Raw genomic sequence first — 19,070 nt, 5'->3', positions numbered from 1 at the left:
TACTCTACTGGTCCTGCTACTCAGAGCATCACTTTGGCTATAGAATCAGAATTGTCTGACTGCTGAAGCTGTGTTGGTTTCCTCTGACAGGATTAGGAGGCTCTATTGCTCTAATGCAGAGTGATATATCCACTTTCCAACCAGTACGTTTAGCTGCCGAGCTGTACCCCTATTGGGGCTTTCTTATTTTCCTGTCTGTCTCCAGGACCACCATCGGGCTGCTTGATCTTCTCCATGGAGGTACACTTTGGACTACTTATCTTGTGGGGGAGAAAATGTACAAACCAATCAGGCTGTGCATGAAAAAATTACAGGTGCTATGACATGGCAGTTAGGAGCTGATTGGTTAGTGTCTTATCTTACATAGTTACATAGTAGGTAAGGCTGAAAAAAGACTTGCGTCCATCTAGTTCAACCTGGTATAGATATCCATTGCTGATTTGGTTGGTTCTGGTATTTTACAGACAAATTATATTTCTTATTTGTACCCATGGATGTTTTTCTCCAGTAAATGTTTGTCCAACTTTGCCTTGAACGCATTTAATGAGCCAGCCGTTACCACCTCTCTGGGAAGAGAGTTCCAGAGTTTGACTGTTCTGACCGTAAAGAAATTCTTTCTACTAGCTGAATGAAATCTTTTTTCTTCTAATCTATACTCATGCCCTCGCGTCCTAGATTCCTTTCTAGTAGAAAATAGGGTGTGTGACAGTTCCTTATATTGGCCCTTGATATACTTGTACATGTTGAGCATGTCCCCCCTTAAACGTCTCTTTTCTAATGTAAATAGTCCCAAATTGCTTAATCTCTCCCCGTAGCTTAAATTCTCCATTCCCCTAATAAGCTTTGTTGCTCGCCTTTGGACTTTTTCTAATTCTATGATGTCCTTTTTATAGTGTGGGGCCCAGAACTGTACTCCGTACTCTAGGTGAGGTCTCACCAATGCTTTATATAGTGGCATAATTACCCTTGAGTCCCTAGTTTCCATTCCCCTCTTAATACATGCCAGAATTTTGTTGGCCTTTTTTGTAGCTACATTACAATGGGCACTACATCCTAGATTGCTGTCTATTTGGACTCCTAGATCCTTTTCAAGTATGGAATTACCCAGTTCCTCTCCGCTAAGGTTGTAACTTGCACACTGGTTGTGTCTCCCAAGGTGCATAACCTTACATTTATCTACATTGAACCTCATCTTCCATTTTTTTGCCCACTCATCTAGAATTGCAAGATCATTTTGAAGCATGGTGACATCTTCTGGTGATTTGATGACTTTGCTAAGTTTTGTATCGTCCGCAAAGATGGATACATTGCTGAGTAACCCTATCCCAATATCGTTAATAAAAATGTTAAACAAAATGGGCCCCAAAACCGAACCCTGGGGCACTCCACTTAGTACCGGTATCATATCTGATACGGCACCATTCACAACCACTCTTTGTTCTCTATTACATAGCCAATTCCCTACCCATCTGCAGATATTTTCACCCAATCCTAGGTTCTCCATTGTATTAATCAATCTCTTGTGTGGGACAGTATCAAATGCTTTAGCAAAATCTAGGAAAATCACATCTACAGCATTTCCATTATCGAGGTTTTTGCTAACCTCTTCATAGAACCCTAGTAGATTAGTTTGGCATGAACGATTTTTCACGAACCCATGTTGGTTAGTACTGAGTAGAAGGTGATGATCTAAATATTCCTGGATACCATCCCTTAAAAATCCTTCAAATAGTTTACCCACAATTGATGTTAAACTAACGGGTCTGTAATTAGCGGGATCTTCCTTTTTTCCTTTTTTGAATATTGGCACTACCTCTGCTATTCTCCAATCTTTTGGTACTATACCTGACGATAGTGACTTGCTAAAGATATAATGTAGGGGGGTAGCTAGTTCATCCCTTAATTCCATTAATACCCTCGGATGAATCCCATCTGGCCCTGGTGACTTATTTGTTTTGAGTTTGCTTAGCCTCAGTATTAATTCTTTCGGCGTGAAATCCACAATGAGATCTGGCTTATTTGTCCCGTTTGTGGTAAATGTTCGTTCCACAGTCTGCTCTCCCTTAGTAAATACTGATGAGAAGAACTCATTTAACAGTTTTGCTTTTCCCTTGTCCTCAGTAACACTTTTTCCACTAGTATCAGTTAATGGGCCTATGTTTTCCTTAATTAAACGTTTACTATTTATGTATTTAAAAAATTTCTTTGGGTTGTTTTTGCTTTCAGTGGCTATGCACTCTTCATATAATATTTTAGCTGCTTTGATTACCCCTTTACAAGTTTTGTTTGATTCTTTGTATTTTGCGAATGCCTCCTCATTCAAGTTATTTTTATAGAATTTAAAGGCTCTGGTTTTATTGTTGATAGCTGACCTTACTTCTTTGTCCAACCATGGTGGCTTTTTTTTGTTGAATTTACCTTTAGTTACTTTAGGAATGTATTCAATAGTTAGTGAATCAAGCACCTTTTTTAGAGTATCCCACATTTCCTCTGCATTTTTTCCCTCCATAACCTTTTCCCACCCAATTCCTGTTAGGGCTTCCCTGAATAATTCAAAGTTCGCTTTTCTTAAGTTTAGTATTTTTGCAGATCCTTTTTGATGTAATTTACTGAAGTTGATTTCCAGTGAAACTATATTGTGATCACTATTCCCTAATTGTTCAATTACTTTTGTGTTTGAAACTAAGTCTGTGTTATTTGTTAATACTAAGTCCAAGAGCGCCTCATCACGAGTTGGAGTTTCTACCGTTTGTGTAATAAACTGGTCTTTAAGTAAGCTTAAGAACCCATTGCTTCTTGCTGATTTACCTGTTTCGTTTTCCCAATCAATGTCGGGTAAATTAAAATCCCCCATAATTAATACCTGACCCTGATTTGATGCTTGTTTGATTTGGTTTAAAAGAAGAGACTCTTCCCTTTCATTTATATTTGGTGGTCTATAGCATACCCCAATTATAAATTTGTTTTTTGGTTTCTTATTATTGTCGGTTATCTCTGCCCACACTGTCTCCGAGTTGTCGTCTTCCAGGTCTGTGCTCATATTTTTCTCACATGATGTTAAGTTATTATTTACATATAGGCACACACCCCCGCCCCTTCTATTTTCCCTGTCTTTCCTGTAGAGTGTATATCCCTCCATGTTTAATGCCCAGTCATGCGACTCATTACACCATGTTTCTGTAATACCAATGATGTCGTAGTCATCCCTACTGATCACCGTTTCAAGCTCCCCGATTTTACTCACTAAGCTTCTTGCATTAGCCAGTAAGCATTTTAATTTATGTTTATTTCTAGATATGGCTCTAATATTGTGATTAGTTTCACCCCAGGACCCATTTGAATTCTTTACTAGCTTCCTCTTTCCCCTCTCCCCTTCAATAGACTCTCTACAGGCCTCCCCACCATGCACACTGCCTGCCCTCTCCATAGTTCTGGGAATTTTTCCTCTGTCATTCCCTTCTTCCCGTATACTAAGATCATCTGTACCTAAGATCATCTGTACCTTATCTCTCTCCACTTTATCTCACTCTGAGCTTTAATACAGCTACCCTGTGTCTTTTGTCAGGATGCTTTATTAGTATGTCCAACTGCTACTCTCCTTCTCTACAGCCTTGGTGGATGTCTTCCCACTATTCACATCTCGTTGTCTCCAGTCCATTATTAGTTCTCTGTTATTTGTGTACTGAGCCTTCTGCCCTCACATCATTCTCCAGTCCTCTCCCTCATGCTGTATTTCCCTCCCCATATCTTTACTAGTATATCTTGCATGCCCACTCATTTGCTACTCCATCATTTATCCTTCTATCCTCCCACTCTTCACTCTCTAAGGGCCACAAGGGAAACATTTGTGGCTATGCCGAGAAAACACGTTTTCTGAGGGGTAACCTCAAAAATGTAGTATCCCCTATATCTACTGAGATCCTTTAATTCCCAAATGCAGCTGCACCTCCCTTAGGTTCCTATGAGGATTGCAGTGCTGCCAGACCTAGCGAGCTCTGGATGCCCCACCCCCATAGACTACTATGGACTAACACATGGGGCCAAATGTAATAGGGTGAGAGTTTCAGAAAGTGAGAGATTTTGGGAGAGTTTTCCCATGTTTTTTAAAGCAGCAATCAATTACATGGCAAAATCAACCTGGTTTTGCAGTGTAATTGATTGCTGTTTTAAATAAAAGGGGAAAACTCTCTCAAAGTCTCTCACTTTCTGAAACTCTCACCCTATTACATTTGGCCCATGGTGTAGTCCAGTGATGGCTACCCATGACAATCCAGCTGTTGTTGCCCTGCATCAGTTTTAGGATGGCCAAATAGTAAAACTGTTGCAGGGCATGCTGGGATATGTAGTTCAACAACAGCTGGAGTGTCAAGGTTAGCCATCACTAGTGTAGTCCATTGTAGCCTATGGGCTACACATGGCAAGAATCACCAGGAAAGGGCCACACATGCAAGGGAACTCTGGCAGTGAAAAGATTGCTGTCCTGTACCTGCTGTAGCCACATACATCAACTACAATTTGGGTTGATGAGAGGGGGAGGGCTCCCCCTTTCTTAAGTGTTTCATCATCTTTGACAAGACCCCAGAATGCTGGATCCGAATTCCGCATGGGCGTGAAGTGGAAGTGATGTAGACGCTTTTCATTTCTATAGCAACCAGCTACTTTTTCAGGACAGAGATACCAGCTGGTTTGCTGGTTCTCTCCCCCTGTGAGCCACCTCTGCCTGACAGATACTGTGTACAACATCTCAAGCAGCTAAGGAAGTCGCCCGGCCGCCTCTATTCATCCAGGCACAACTATTCCGCGATGCTCACTTCAAATACTCTACAGGGTTGAGCCTCTGACCTGCCAGGCTCCCCTTTGTTCCTCTACTCACAGCAAACGGAGGGTGAGCTATACAATTCTAACCTATATTACAAAATGCCGCTTTGACTGTGGACAATGACCAACTGACTGTTCTATGTGTGGACCACTAACCCCTAACAGCTACTGGATTTAACCCCATATTGACCGTATTTCCGGAGCTATTCTTACAAACGTGCTATTCTAACACACTAATGTTTTTATGTTGTATTTGTATTTTATATTCTTGTATGGATTACCCATGATTTTAATGCTATTTGTGAATTGATTAATTACATGCTATTTTATTTATAAACTTTAAACCTACTTAGTGCGTCCAGTGTACATTTATTCAGCGGGGTCTATTCAGAGCATTATATCCATCTAGCAGCGCGTGGTGGTTAAACCCCTCCTTTTCTCCACGTCTACTACTTTTATCTAAGCAGTTGACTGTCCAACAGTCCTATGTGAGGAAGATGAAGTATGACAGCAGATACCCTGTTTCAAAGCAGATTACTGAGGCAATAGCAACTGTGCTGGTGTATGTGCCCAGTATCCGCCATCTGTGCTGTGGGATTTAGACAGTTGTCGGACATACTGTGTAATTCTAGCCTCTATGCTTCAGAGGATGGAGGAGCAGTAAAAGGCCATTCATGCCTATATATCCACTGATGACAGGCAAAGAAGGGGGAATGCACCTGACTCACAGTGGAGTATGATTTCCATGTTGTGCATGGTTTTCCAACCCTTCGATCTTGCCGCATTTGAAGTCGGTTCAGACACTGCCAGCTTCAGTCAGGTCATTCCAGGGGGGGTCTGAGTAACTTTCTTTTCAGGAATCCATGTGGGTGGGTGACCAGCCAGAGAGCGCCTTTATAAACCATTACTAGTCGCTGCATTGCCACAGCCATGCTTACAGCCCCTGAAGCCCCAGAACATTGGGCCCCTCACATGGTTGAGGCATGGTACAGGAGTCCCATTTGATCGTCCCACCGGCCCTGCTATCGTGCTCAATATAAAAGGCTGCCAGGACATGTTGGCCAATAAAGACCGAAAGTTACAGCCAGGGCTGTCTTAATGGCATTGTAGGCCCTGGGCAAAGCATTGCACTGGGGCCCCTACACACCCATTCACACAGAAATGTTTTTTTTTTTAAAAAACGTCATAACTTACCCTCCTTACATCTCTCCACATGCTTATAAAGAGTGAATGGCTTTCAGCACTGATTGGTCAATAACTCCAGCCATCCACCAATCGGCGTGCTGACAGCCATTCAGTGTCTGACTGCAGGCTGGGAGGGCAGGTAGAGAGTGGCTGTGCATTCTCTACCTGCCTCCGCTGAGGCTCAGAAGGCAACAGCCTTTGGGGCAGATGCCTAAGGCACAACCGGCCCCTAAAATAAGGGGGTCCTTGGGAAGTTGGCCAGTAAGCCCATGCATTAAGATGGCCCTGGTTATTAGAGCATACCCTGACATCGAGGAACTTCTGTGACATGTAGTGCACCTGTAAAAAAAAATCTGACAAAAGAAAAACCCCACACAGGATACACACAATAGAAAAGTACTTAATTTAAATAATAATGGTACTTGTTTCCTAGCACGGCGCCCGTCGTGGTACATCGCATGCCTTAAGTTAAGGTACTTAAGGCATGCGATGGACCCGATTTTCTGTCTTTAACTGGCTCAATTGCCGGTAAAAGTGAAAATCGCGTCCCCTAATAAGGGGCCGCGATGTGACCGACGCGATCAACGCGATTTCCCCATAGGGAACAATGTTAAATTGAAAATCAGGTTGATCGCGTCCGTCGCGGGCCATTATAATGGCGGCGGAAAGCGTCCTCCGACCTTTTCATACCCCTACTATCCACGTCGGCGTGGAGTTGAGAATAGAAAGTGTGGTGAGCGCAGCGAGCCACCGAGCCTGAAGCGTGGCGAGCGCGAGGGGATGCGGATACCTGTGAAGCCCGCGATACCTGTGAAGGTATGCGTGTCCGCTCGCCACACTTTCTATTCTCAACTCTACACCGACGTGGATAGTAGGGGTATGATAAGGTCGGAGGATGCGTACCCCCACCGCTCGCCACGCTTCGGGTTGGCGTCTATAGCGGGGTGGCGTTAAAATTGGGGGCCATTTCAAACATCAGGGGTGGTTTCTATTACAATGGGGTGTTTTGGGTCATTTCACATTAAAATTAATGCAAAATCGTGTCGATCGCATCGCATACGATTTGGTTGGCATGCAATGCGATCGACGCAATGCTCACAATCAAAATCGGTAGCGCCGTGCTAGGAAACAAGTACCATAATAATAAAAAAAGTCCCCTACACCCTCATTCAACACTTAAATTACTAATTTAAAGGGCCAATTTATCAGTAATGGCATTTGCACTGTGATCTGTGATATTAGCTCCCAGAATCACATTGCAGGATGTGAATACACTGCCCAGATGTAAGACGTACACACAGGGACAGGTGCTTCCTCCCTGCGATGTGTTCACTTCAGTGCAAGGACTCCTGCGCATGCACAGTCTCCTGACCCCACAAGTCCAGCGGCCATTGCTGGAGAGCGTTCCTGGAACCCTCTGCTGGTTACTTTTGCAAATTGTAGCCCATAGGCCAGTGGTTCCCAAACATTTTGAATCACGGCACCCTAAAGTAACAGAATATTTTTCAAGGCACCCCTAGGCCAAAAGTTCAGGGTTGTTATTTATATGTATCAATTTGAAAAAGAACAAAAAAAACACACACACACACACACACACACTCCCCCCTTCCCCCCCCCCCCAGTAATTTTGCAGGTACTTGTGTAAAAGCACGGCGCCCGTTACGTATTTAGCGTAGCGGCCCTGTCAGAATCAGTGTAGTGTTCGCGCGGCCAGCATAGTTAGAATAGAATAATAGAATATAATAGAATCAACTTTATTGGCCATATGTGCTTGTGCACACTAGGGATTTTTTGTGGATTTCAGTGCAGCATAAAGAGAGGGGGGGGGGGGGAGGGGAGATAACATTACATAAGTTACATTGGGAACATGCCCGCCGAGCTGCGCAGCGCCTAATCAGCCATTAGCGGCGCCACTGGTCATTGCAGCAGCCAGGTGGGTAACAGTATAAGCAGGGACAGTACAGTTTTCACATGGGGACACATACCCGCCGAGCTGCACATCGCCTAGGCAGCCATTCAGCGTGGTGCCACTGGTTGTTGCAGCAGTCAGGTGGGAACAATATAAGCAGGGACAGTACAGTTATCGCACAGGGAACACATTCCCGCCAAGCTGCACAGTGCCTAGGCAGCCATCAGTGGTGCCACTGGTTGTTGCTACAGCCAGGTGGGTAACAGTATGCGGTAACTGTGAGCAAAGACAGCACAGTTGTAACAGAGACAGTACAGTTATCACATTGAGGACAAGGGATACATATGGCTGAGTGCACAGTTCCTAGGCAGCCATTGTGGCGTCATCTTGCATCTTCCTGTAGGGAGAGCTGTGGGTGGTGGCGGCAGTGGGGGGGGAGGGGAAGAGAGAGTCACTGAGGCCTGGGCAGAGACATTGAGGCCTGGGGTGTGTGTGTGTGTGTGTGTGTGTGTGTGTGTGTGTGTGTGTGTGGTGGGAGAGAGTCAGTGAAGTAGTGTAATGTTCCCGCTAGTGTAGTAAGCATAGTCAGCGCCCCTGTCAGAAGTAGTGTAGTGTTCCCACGGCCAGCGTAGTCAGCGTCCCTGTCAGATATGTGTTCCTGAAACACCCCCACAAACCACGCCTGCCCGAATGTATCTGGATTTTGCAATAAGGCATGTACAGACTTATACATCTATGTGGAGTTCTAGAAACCAAATATTTTTATTCAAAACACCACACTATGGAAAGGGAAAAATATATTTTATTAAACTGCTTCTTATAAATAATTTTTACATCCCCAAACATGCATTGAAAAAAGACAAAGTTGTTTTTGTAAACCGACAAAAGTTCATTTCATTCAGAATAGCTTCTCTTGCAATGGTGCAACGAGAACTACTGTACACTATGCTGCCCGACTTGTATAAATCAGTTTCTTCATTAGGAATCCTGGTGTAAATGGAAACTAAGTTGAGCATCGATTGTAAAGAAAAAGCACATTCTGTCGGCTGGATGCCAGCTAGTAAAGCAAGGAATTATTCCATCCAAAATAGACATTCTGCAGTTCTACGTAGAACCATCTCCTAATATGCTGCTACAGAGTTGCATGGATGTGGCAACTCAGGACAAAATAAGAGAATGTTGCAAACTTTATAGAATGGAAGGAGAAATCAGCATGGCTGTGCTTTGGATTTTAAATAGGTGGTACAAACAAAATTTACATTCGTAATACAAACCCCATGGTAATCGTTAGCTTTTCTCATGTTCAAACAAGGCGCTAGAAGTGTTGGGTGAGGAGTAATAAAATTGCAAATGCTTTACTTGTAGTGAAACCACAGTAGCAGGCTGCCAATGTAACTGCACACAGGAAACATGACACAGAGTATTCCTCAGCCTCTCCAGTATCAGTGACTACATTTTGTGGATACTTCTATTGATAAAGCCAACTCAAGTCAGAAATTAACCAAAATGTAAATAAACTAATAGCGCAGAATAAAGGAGTTCACACATAGTACCAATAATTGTACATTAATAACCTGGGGTAATGTGTAGACATTACCAGGAATTAAGGGGGTGATTCAGCCCAGATCGCTGTGCTGCTTATCTTCAGAGCCCAGTGATCAGTTAACACAGCTCAGCCAGAGTGTAATTATTAATATTGGCAGCGCAGGGATGACCTTCTGGTGTCTGAAGGTGGCCACACACTAGAAAGATCTGTTATTTCTGCTAGACAATATTGACTTAGAAGGTTTGCCAAAATCTCCCTATTTTTATCCTGCTAGGGCACAGGTCTTCAACCTGTGGCCCTCCAGATGTTCTGGAACTACATGTCCCAGCATGCCCTGAGGTTTTTTGGCATGCTCTTAAAGGAAAAAATGTGGCAATGCATGTTGGAACATGTAGTCTCACAACATCTGGAGGGCCACAGGTTGAAGACCCATGAATCTAGGAGATTTTAACTATCTTGTCAAAATCTCCTGTTAAAAGTTCTCCATGTATACACCCCTTTAGACTGGACAAAGGATTTCGTACATTTTGACCAAGATTTGACTTAAGATTTCAGAAAAAGTTTAACCCCTTTGATGGTATGCATGGATATTTTCTGGGCTGAGCTGCGCTACCTCACCCGAAAGATTTTTGCGCATACCACTGACATGTAGGTGTGCGCAATCATCACTCCTCCAAACACACGTCTCTCACCCTGACGACAGCACACTGCCCCCTCCCCCCACTGATTCTCCTGGAAGCCAAACACTCCCGAATACCTGACCGCTTAAGCATGTCCGAATTCCCAAACATTGTTCAGATGCGCATAAATGCAATAGAACACCTTAGTAACACCCAAGCGCACCCGAACACGTCCATGCGCCCGAACTGCCAAATACCCGACTAGTTTAACCCGTCCAAACAACGAAATCCTTGAGCGCCCTAACTCATCCAAACACCTGAACATGTGAACGTGCCTGAACACACCCGAACCCTTGAGCACACCAACTCCCAAACATCCGAGCATGCAAATGTGCCGAACACCTGAGTGCCCTAACTCGGCCAGGCAGACTTGATCACCCGAGCGACTGAGTGCCCCAACTCCTATATAACCGAATGCACGAATACCCGAGTCCCACAGATCTTTAGCTGCATCTTCTGATCTTCCCTGCAGCAGGAAAGAGCAAACGATACAGCCAAAGATCCGTGGTAGTACACATCAGATCGCGTTTGCAGAAAAAAAAAAAAATCACTGTAGTATGTGGGCAACCTACTCTCTCAATGGAGGACACTGCAGTCATCTCAAACCATTTACAGGCAGTGAATGACTAAAACAGACATCAGCCATAACACTGCATTGCTGCCATCTCTGCTGATAGCAGGTATAAGTGTATAGGATAACTGGAACAATAGCTTTTATTGCTGGCTGTAAAAGAGCACCAGTGAAAACATGAATTTGCTGCTACTTGGTAAAGAACCTAAATTTGAATAGAAAATAAAACATTACTCCAGACATTAGGTGAAAGCAGATATCTCATACGAGTGACAGAAAGAAAAACAAACACCAACTTCTTAATGGCTAGAAAATAGGCCTTCATTAGCAAACTACTAAAATATAATTTGTCAGAGATAATTATAATTTTTTTTTTACAAAGCAAATGTATTAAAAAGAAAACCTCACAAATTCAACAGCAAAAGATGGAAGTTGATCATCAGTATATGCGTACATATAGACAGGTTAGACTAGAACAGGTGAACGTGTAGAGATGTGGCTCCATCTTTCCACTTGCGGATAGGGCTGGATATCACTGTCCGGCACAGAGGACAGGTCTTCTCTGTATTCAGCCAGATGGAGATGCATTCCTCACAGAATATGTGCTGAAAGGACATTTCCAATACTAAGTTACAGCAAAGCCTGGAAATACTGATAGGCAGGAATTGCCTGTTATTAGCAATAATGGCAGTACAGAACAGGGATAGTGAAATACCCTTACAACTTAATTAAAACAAGCATAGAGAATCGTCACCTAGATCCTTGGGAATGAAACGCTTGTTTACTGTATTTGAGTTTTGCACTGGATCATTCAAATGTTTTATACTGTACTTGAGTGCACTACTTTGTTCTATACTGAAGACTGTTTGTACTGAAAACTGTTTGTATGACTATTTCTATATTCCTAATAAAAACTGATTGCATAAAAAAAAACAAGCATAGAGACCAGTGTCTCCCAACCTTGGTCCTCAAGGCACACAAAGGCTGGGTACACACCTAAAAGATAAAATTAAACATGCAGTTGGTGGATCTTCTGTACACACAGCATGATGTACCAATATATATCAGCCATTGGCTATGCTACACAGCCAACACAATATGTCTGAACGACATCATTCTCAGAAATATTATTGGTACACACCGGCCCACAGACCAGTAATATAAATTGGTCAGCATGGACCCAGCATAACAGCAGCCATTTTAGTGATATCCATGCATAAGCACAGATTGTTAAATCAAATGTGCCATGAGGACTGTGATTGTGAACTCCTGGTATACAAAAAGATATATACATCTATATCTAGGCAGTATAATGGTAAACAATATGGACATATGCATTCTGTGTGGAGAAGCAGGGGTCCACCCACATAGGGAAGATAATGTAGGTGTGAGAACATCTAATTGCTGCTGGGTAGACTCTGATGGTTGTAGCCTGTGTATGCCGCCTACTGAATTAGAGCCCAGTGTGTCTACAGCAGTAGTCAGGGAACTCGGTCCTCATTACCCCACACAGTGCATGTTTTGCTGGTAACCCAGCAGGTGCATAGGTGTACTAATTACACACCGACCCATTTGGAGTTAATTATTTCACTTGTGATTCTGTGAGGAGACCTGCAAAACATGCACTGCGTGGGGTAATGAGGACAGAGTTCCCTGACCACTGGTCTACAGGCTATGAAGGTGTATTACATAGAAACATAGAATTTGACAGCAGATGAGAACTATTTGGCCCATCTAGTCTGCCCCTTTTTTATCCTTCAGGTAATCTCAACCCTTTTTAATCCTTATTTCTTTGGAAGTATTCTTATGTATATGAGATAGAGAGAACCCTAGAATTCTAAAAATCGATGAAACTGCATTTGTGGAGCTGTCGCATGTTTTCTATTTTTAGAAAACATTCCTGGGACTTGGTCTGACACCATGGCAGTACCCCTACCCCCTAAAGAATAATTAGGCAATTAGCTTAGTGTGTAAATGCTCACCTTCCGAAGCGGAGCCTTGGTGAGTGAGTTAAAGTACCCCTCCCCCAGAGATGATCACTGGGAGAATTACCTCCCCCACCAGCCCTTGTATCTGCCATGGTTCCCTGGAGCCTCCTAGCAGCCCCCAGGACTCCAAGCTGCCACCTGCTCAGTCTGAACATGGAAGGGAGATCACCGAAAGTTTTTAGGGTGTTGTTTTTTTTTACACGCTGCAGAGTTTTTATTAGATGCCGAGAGTATTGGAACCACACAAACCTGCATTAATCTAAAATTGGGTACCAGGTAAGCAAGGTTTTATACCTCACTAAACCCACCTCACTAATTGTATCTTCATCATTATGTCAGAAGACCAGGTCAATTCAACTGATGTTTCTGCATTTCTTTCCAGACAGCAGTGTGTAGCAGGACGGGTGTGGTATAGGGTTCCTACAGTCATTAGCCCAATGTCAGGTTCCCGACTGGCCAGACTCAGACAGCATGGCGAGCACTACAAAGTCCCTTGCAGGCTCGCTACGCTTGCCACCTATTCTATTCTCCCTCTATGGGGTTTGTGGACCCCCACTAGGGTGAATAGCTGGTGGCCGTCGGGAACCCGTCTGTCAGTGTTTTTTAAAGTTGGGATCCCGACGTAGGGTAAATGACTGTCGTGACCTCCAAATGAGGCCTTGATTTAAACACTTTGATACAACTCATCTTAAGTGCTGCAAAAGGTACACATGGAGTTATGGGAAGGCACTGGGCTCAATAAACTACCTTTCAAGTTGCTAATGTAATAACTGAATGCTTTTAAGACTGAGTATCTCTTTATACAGTATATGACAACAATTAACAGATTAAAAAAAGATTTAAATATAAATGTTCTATTATTCTGAGAGGCTGCACTGACTTTACCTTCATAGATGCTGTATAAACTAAATTTTATCTACAGGTACGCAGTTCTCATTTAACAACACTGAGAATGTGGAAACTGGTAGGCTGAACATGGCAAGTAAGAAGGTAACCAATGATCAATGTATTGTAAACAGTGTTCAAACGGTGTAAATTGCATTATTAGAAGGTCACCATCCCAGGTTCAACCTTACACTGTCCGCACTCTCAATGTTAACCTTATAACGGTCTAAATCATATACAGGTTCCTTTACACAAACACGTAATCTTCAAATCAACTCCCTCCCAACCCAGAGGTCCTTCCTTACCTGGCATATAAATACTACTGGCTTTGTAAATTCCCCATGACATATTGCACAGACATTTCCTGCTTCTGAACATTGTCTTTTGGTTGCAGGCGTTCCACGAAGCTGTGAAACAAAGTAGAGATTTTGTGTTGGTCAAAAGATGTTCTATATTATACACTGGTTCTGTGTGTGCTGAATGGAAGTTTAATGTCAGTAATTACCAGCTTGCCAAATACTACTGAAACAAAAACAAAGGACTAGGGGCCTGATTCTGGTTCACTTGCAAAAGCAAATTCTCTCTACAATGGACAAAACCATGTGCACTGCAGGTGGGGCAGATGTAACATGTGCAGAGAGTTAGATTTGGGTGCTATTTTGTTTCTGTACAGAGTAAATGCTGGCTGCTTTATGCGTACACCACAATATAGAAATCAATTTGAAGTACAAACCCTACCCAAATCTCTCGACCTGCAGTGCAGCATGGTTTTGTCTAGAGAGAATTTGCTTTTGCAAGTGAAGCAGAATCAGGCCCTAGGTGTATTATGCAGCTATTTTGAAAATTGCTATGTTTTCAACTACTCTGAACTATAATAAAAAAAAAAAAAAAAAATTATTGGGTTTTTATAAGGTGGAATCCGGTATAAAGATTTGTCAAATGTTATATTACAATAAAAGTTGTATATTGCATACCTCCCAACTTTCTGTGCCACGGAGTTGGGACATGGCTGATGCGTGCCATAGGCACGGTGAAATTTTCGGGGAGTGGCCTAATTTCGGGGGTGTGGCCTATATGCCCAGCTACCCGCGAGGCCACGCCCCCATTTTGCCGCTATGGGGGCATGACCCAGAGGCTCTGTGAGCCTCTAGCCATGCCCCCAGCCCCCTGGCTGCGGGAATAGACGCTGTGCGCTTAGCAGCAGACAGGGGGGACTCCCAACAGCCCCCCCTCACTGCGGGACACTGCCGGCCGCGGGAGGGACAGCGCGACAGGCCCTGATAAATCGGGACTGTCCCGCTAAAATCGGGACTGTTGGGAGGTATGATACTGTATTAAAAAAAAAGAAAAAAAAAAAAAAAAAAGGACGGTACTTATGTATTATCTGGACTCCCATGTTAAATGCACCCCATTTTTTCATACCCCTACTATCCAACTACGCATGGAGTTGATTTTATATAGTGTGGCGAGCGCAGCGAGCCACCGTGCCCGAAGCGTGGTGAGCGCAGCGAGCCCTGCGAGGGGACGCGGTCTCATAAGAAAAACGGGAGTCCAGATATTACATAAGTACCAAAAGGACAAACCATTAAAAATATATAAATGACATTTTCATATTATGATTTAAGTACAGGAAGTAAGGAGGGGGGGGGGGGGGTAAAGGGAGGGAAGACACACGAGGAAGGAAAGAAAAAAAGATAGATCATAGGTAAAGGTAGAACCTAAAAATAGCCATATATCACATTCAGGCCTGGTGAAACTACAAGTCCCAGCATGCCTTCTCACAGTTTTGCTATTAAGTAATGCTAAAACTGTGGCAAGACATGCTGGTATGTGTAGTTTCATAACAGCTGGAGAGCCACAGGTTGGACCAGGTCTGCAATAGTTAATTGTGCAAATGAAGCAAATTTCACAAATGGATCCCAAAACTAAAACTAGCATACACACTTCAACATACTGCCACATTAGGCCACGCAGAGGTGGTGAATATTGGGTGATATCAGGTTTACAGATCGTGATATTGCTGCTTGAGACTGGTATATTTCAGAAGGGAGGTGGTGGCTTTGGTATCTTTTCTCAAATAATATTTACATGGTTTTCTATCAACATACATCTACCAGACCCGATAGATTTCATAAAAAAAATATCAACAAACAACATTTTGTAACGTCAACATATATCAGATTCACATTGGTCATTTGACCGAGCACATCATAATGTTTAGTTTTTTTATTTTCAGATTCACTTGATCAAAAAGTAACTAAAACAAAAATCAAAACTTAATGAAAAGGTGGTCAATTAGTCTCATGTACTGTAAGTTGTGGAAACTATGGGACAGTTATTAGCAGGTGGATCAGATCTTGCTTTAATGAGCTAAGCCAAATAGTTTTATGATAAAACATGTTTGGGTACTTATGTAGTATCTGGGCTGATGATTTTCTGATTGTATGCCTTAAGGTAAGGCATACAATCAGATGCGATTTGACGCGATTTTCTGCAAAATCGAATCGCATCCGATATCGCATGTGATTCAATGTTAACAAGGTCCTGTTCATTTCCCCACTATCCAAGTGGGCATAGAGTTGATTTTATAAAGCGTGGCGAGCACAGCGAGCCACCGAGCCCGAAGCATGGCGAGCGAATCGAGCCCCGCGAGGGGACGCAGATTTCTTAAAAAGTATTCTGTGTCCGCTCGCCACGCTTCGGGCTCGGTGTCTCGCTGCGCTCGCCACAGGTTTATATCCAACTCCATACCCACTTGGATAGTGGGGAAAGGAAAAGGACCCCTTTTTCCCATTGAATTCTATGTTAAAATGGACTCAGACCATTTTAACATTGAATCCTATGGAAAAATCGAGACCATCGCATTGCATCGCATACGATTTGGTCGCATGCGATGCGACGCGACCGACCCGATTTCTAAATCGGACGTCCAGATACTACATAAGTACCCATTTTTGTTGTACAGAAAAAATATTGTAAACCATGCTGCCAGTTAAGGAAATGTTTCCAACCTTGGCAATAAAGGGTTAAATATGCTTTTTTAGCTTTAAATTCTGCCTGGAATATCCACCATTTCCATTGTGGGAAAGGGACAGGCAAACTTTATACCAGATGTAAAACAGCTCACAGGCAAGTGACTCCTTATGTCGTCCCTATAGCATGGAAATGGTGTTGATCAGACGGCAAACTCACCTTCTGGCATGAGCCTTGAATCAGTACAGAGGGAATGGTAGATATACTTCCGAACTAAACTGCAGGGTAGTAAGGCCAAGCCAGAGACATCATTTGCACTTGGCTTACACTAGCCTTGCAGTCAGCTTTTTATAACAAAAGGTGGGCAGATAAGGGTTTTTTTTGTAAGAACTTACAGTTTCTCTGATTCCATCCTGGTGACACAGCTCAACCATGGGATGTAGGAGGGTCCAAAGAAGCCAGGCACCTATGCTAAAGCTTTGCGAGGCAGGCTCCTCCCTTCTGCATCCCAGCATTCCTCAGTTAAACTTCCAGAGCACACTAGGATACATTAACTCAGTACAACACCTTAACATATTAATATGCACAATCAAGTAATTATAACCATCATAACATGACCAGCATTACTTACTTAGCGTAAGGGAGGGATGAAATCAGAGAAAGGGATTCGAATGGTAAGTTCTTACAAAAATCCCATTTTCTCTTTCATCAATCCTGGTGACACAGCTCAACCATGGGACGTTCTAGAGCCGGTCCTTTGGGAGGGTACGCTCAGGTCTGCAGTTATCACTGCTCGCTCAAATGAAGTGTCCTCGGACGCGAACTCATGGAACTTGTAAAATTTGGTGAATGTGTGAACAGAGGACCAAGTGGCAGCCCTGCATACTTGTTCTGCTGTAGCCCCGTGGCGGACAGCCCACGAAGCAACTGACCTGGTGGTATGAGCATTAATTCTCGAGGGCACTGGTATGCCAACCTGGGCATAAGAAAAATAAATTACAGACCTTAACCAACAAGTAATGGTCTGCTTTGAAGCTGGCCAGTCCCTTTTGTGTGCATCATAGAAGACCAATAGTAAGTCAGTTTTACACAGCTCTTTCACACTGTCTACATAAATGCGCAAAGCGCGAACAACATCCAAAATCTTTAGTCTGTCCCTGTTTCCTGGCATTTATTATGGTACGGATAACCGCGTCTGAGAAACCCTTCTTCTTTAAGATAGAGGTTTCAAGAGCTAGGCCGTCAAATTGAGCCGAGCTAGGTCCTGATGAAAGAATGGCCGTTGCCCGAGAAGATTTGGCCGAAGAGGAAAACCACACGATGCTGTCCATAACCTCAGAAATGTTGGAATACCAAGATCTCCTTGGCCAATCCGGAGCTATCAGGATGTCGCATACCCTTGCGTCCTCACTCTCTTCAGAACCTGGGCAAGCATGGGAAATGGCGGGAAAACCTATGCCATCTTGAAATTCCAGGGCATTGTCATGGCATCCACCGCCCAAGCCAATGGATCCCTGGTCCTCACACAGAACCTGGATACTTGACAATTGTGCCGGGACGCCATCAATTCCACATCTGGAAGTCCCCAAAGAGCTACAATTTCCTAAAAACACCTGTGGATGTAATGCCCATTCTCCTTCCAGAAGCTCCTCTCTGCTGAGGAAATCCACTTCCACATTCCGAATTCCCGGAATGAAAACAGCAGATAAGGCGGGAACATTGGCCTGTGCCCACTCGAAGATCCAAGACACTTCCTTCATCGCCATCTTGCTGCGAGTGCCCCCTTGGTGATTCTGATACACCACAGCCGTAGCATGGTCTGATTGGATCCGAATGGGAGATCCCCTCAGAATCTCTTCCGAATCCCTTCCGCCTGCAACAGCGTCTTCCAGACTGCCCGCAGTTCCAGTACATTGATTGGCAAGGACGATTCTTCCCTGGACCATAGGCCCTGCAACCTCAACTCCAGGGCCCCTGAGACTGGTGTCGGTGTTGACCACCAGCCAATCCCATGACCAAAGAGAACGACCCAATTGGAGTGACTCCATATCTGTCCACCAGAGTAAGGCAGTCCGCGTTTCTGGTGTCAAGATAACCTTCTCTGTTTCATGTTCTTGGTATTCCCTTGGTATTCCCTGACCAACATACCAAAATGTTACATTGAAACAGCCGTGAATGGAATCTGGCATACTGAAAAGTCTTGAAAGTCGCCACCATCTTGCCCAGTAGTTTCAGGCAATGCCATACTGACGGGCCGAGTGACTGCAGAATGATCCAGACTAACTGACAAGATGTGTATCCAGTATAAAACTCCCAAAAACTGAATGCCCTCGGACAGATTTTGCTGCAATTTTTCTGCTGACACTGCTTTGAACAAAAGGTCGAACAAATACGGGATGATTAAAATTCCCCGGAGTCTGAGAGCTGCTGCCATGACTGCCATTATTTTTGTTAACTCCCTTGGAGCTGTAGACAGCCCAAAGGGAAGAGCCCGAAATTGCAGATGCAAATCGCC

The 19,070-nt window shown here is 43.7% G+C and overlaps 1 protein-coding gene across 1 annotated transcript in view; it reads right to left on the bottom strand.

Annotated features, from left to right (window-relative positions):
- Positions 1–8,696: 8,696 nt before the first annotated feature.
- RNFT1 (ring finger protein, transmembrane 1) overlaps positions 8,697–19,070 on the bottom strand; it is a 56,200-nt gene continuing 45,826 nt past the window's right edge. The window contains exons 8-9 of the mRNA XM_083173758.1: positions 13,888–13,989; positions 8,697–11,314 (exon numbers count right to left, since the gene is read on the bottom strand). Coding sequence (XP_083029884.1) covers positions 11,180–11,314; positions 13,888–13,989 — 237 coding nt within the window. The 3' untranslated portion in view covers positions 8,697–11,179. The remainder of the gene's footprint in view (positions 11,315–13,887; positions 13,990–19,070) is intronic.

This window comes from Crinia signifera, chromosome 2, assembly GCF_055691185.1.
Source record: "Crinia signifera chromosome 2, ASM5569118v1, whole genome shotgun sequence".
Taxonomy (NCBI): domain Eukaryota; kingdom Metazoa; phylum Chordata; class Amphibia; order Anura; family Myobatrachidae; genus Crinia; species Crinia signifera.
This window is presented reverse-complemented; position numbering and strand designations above follow the sequence as displayed.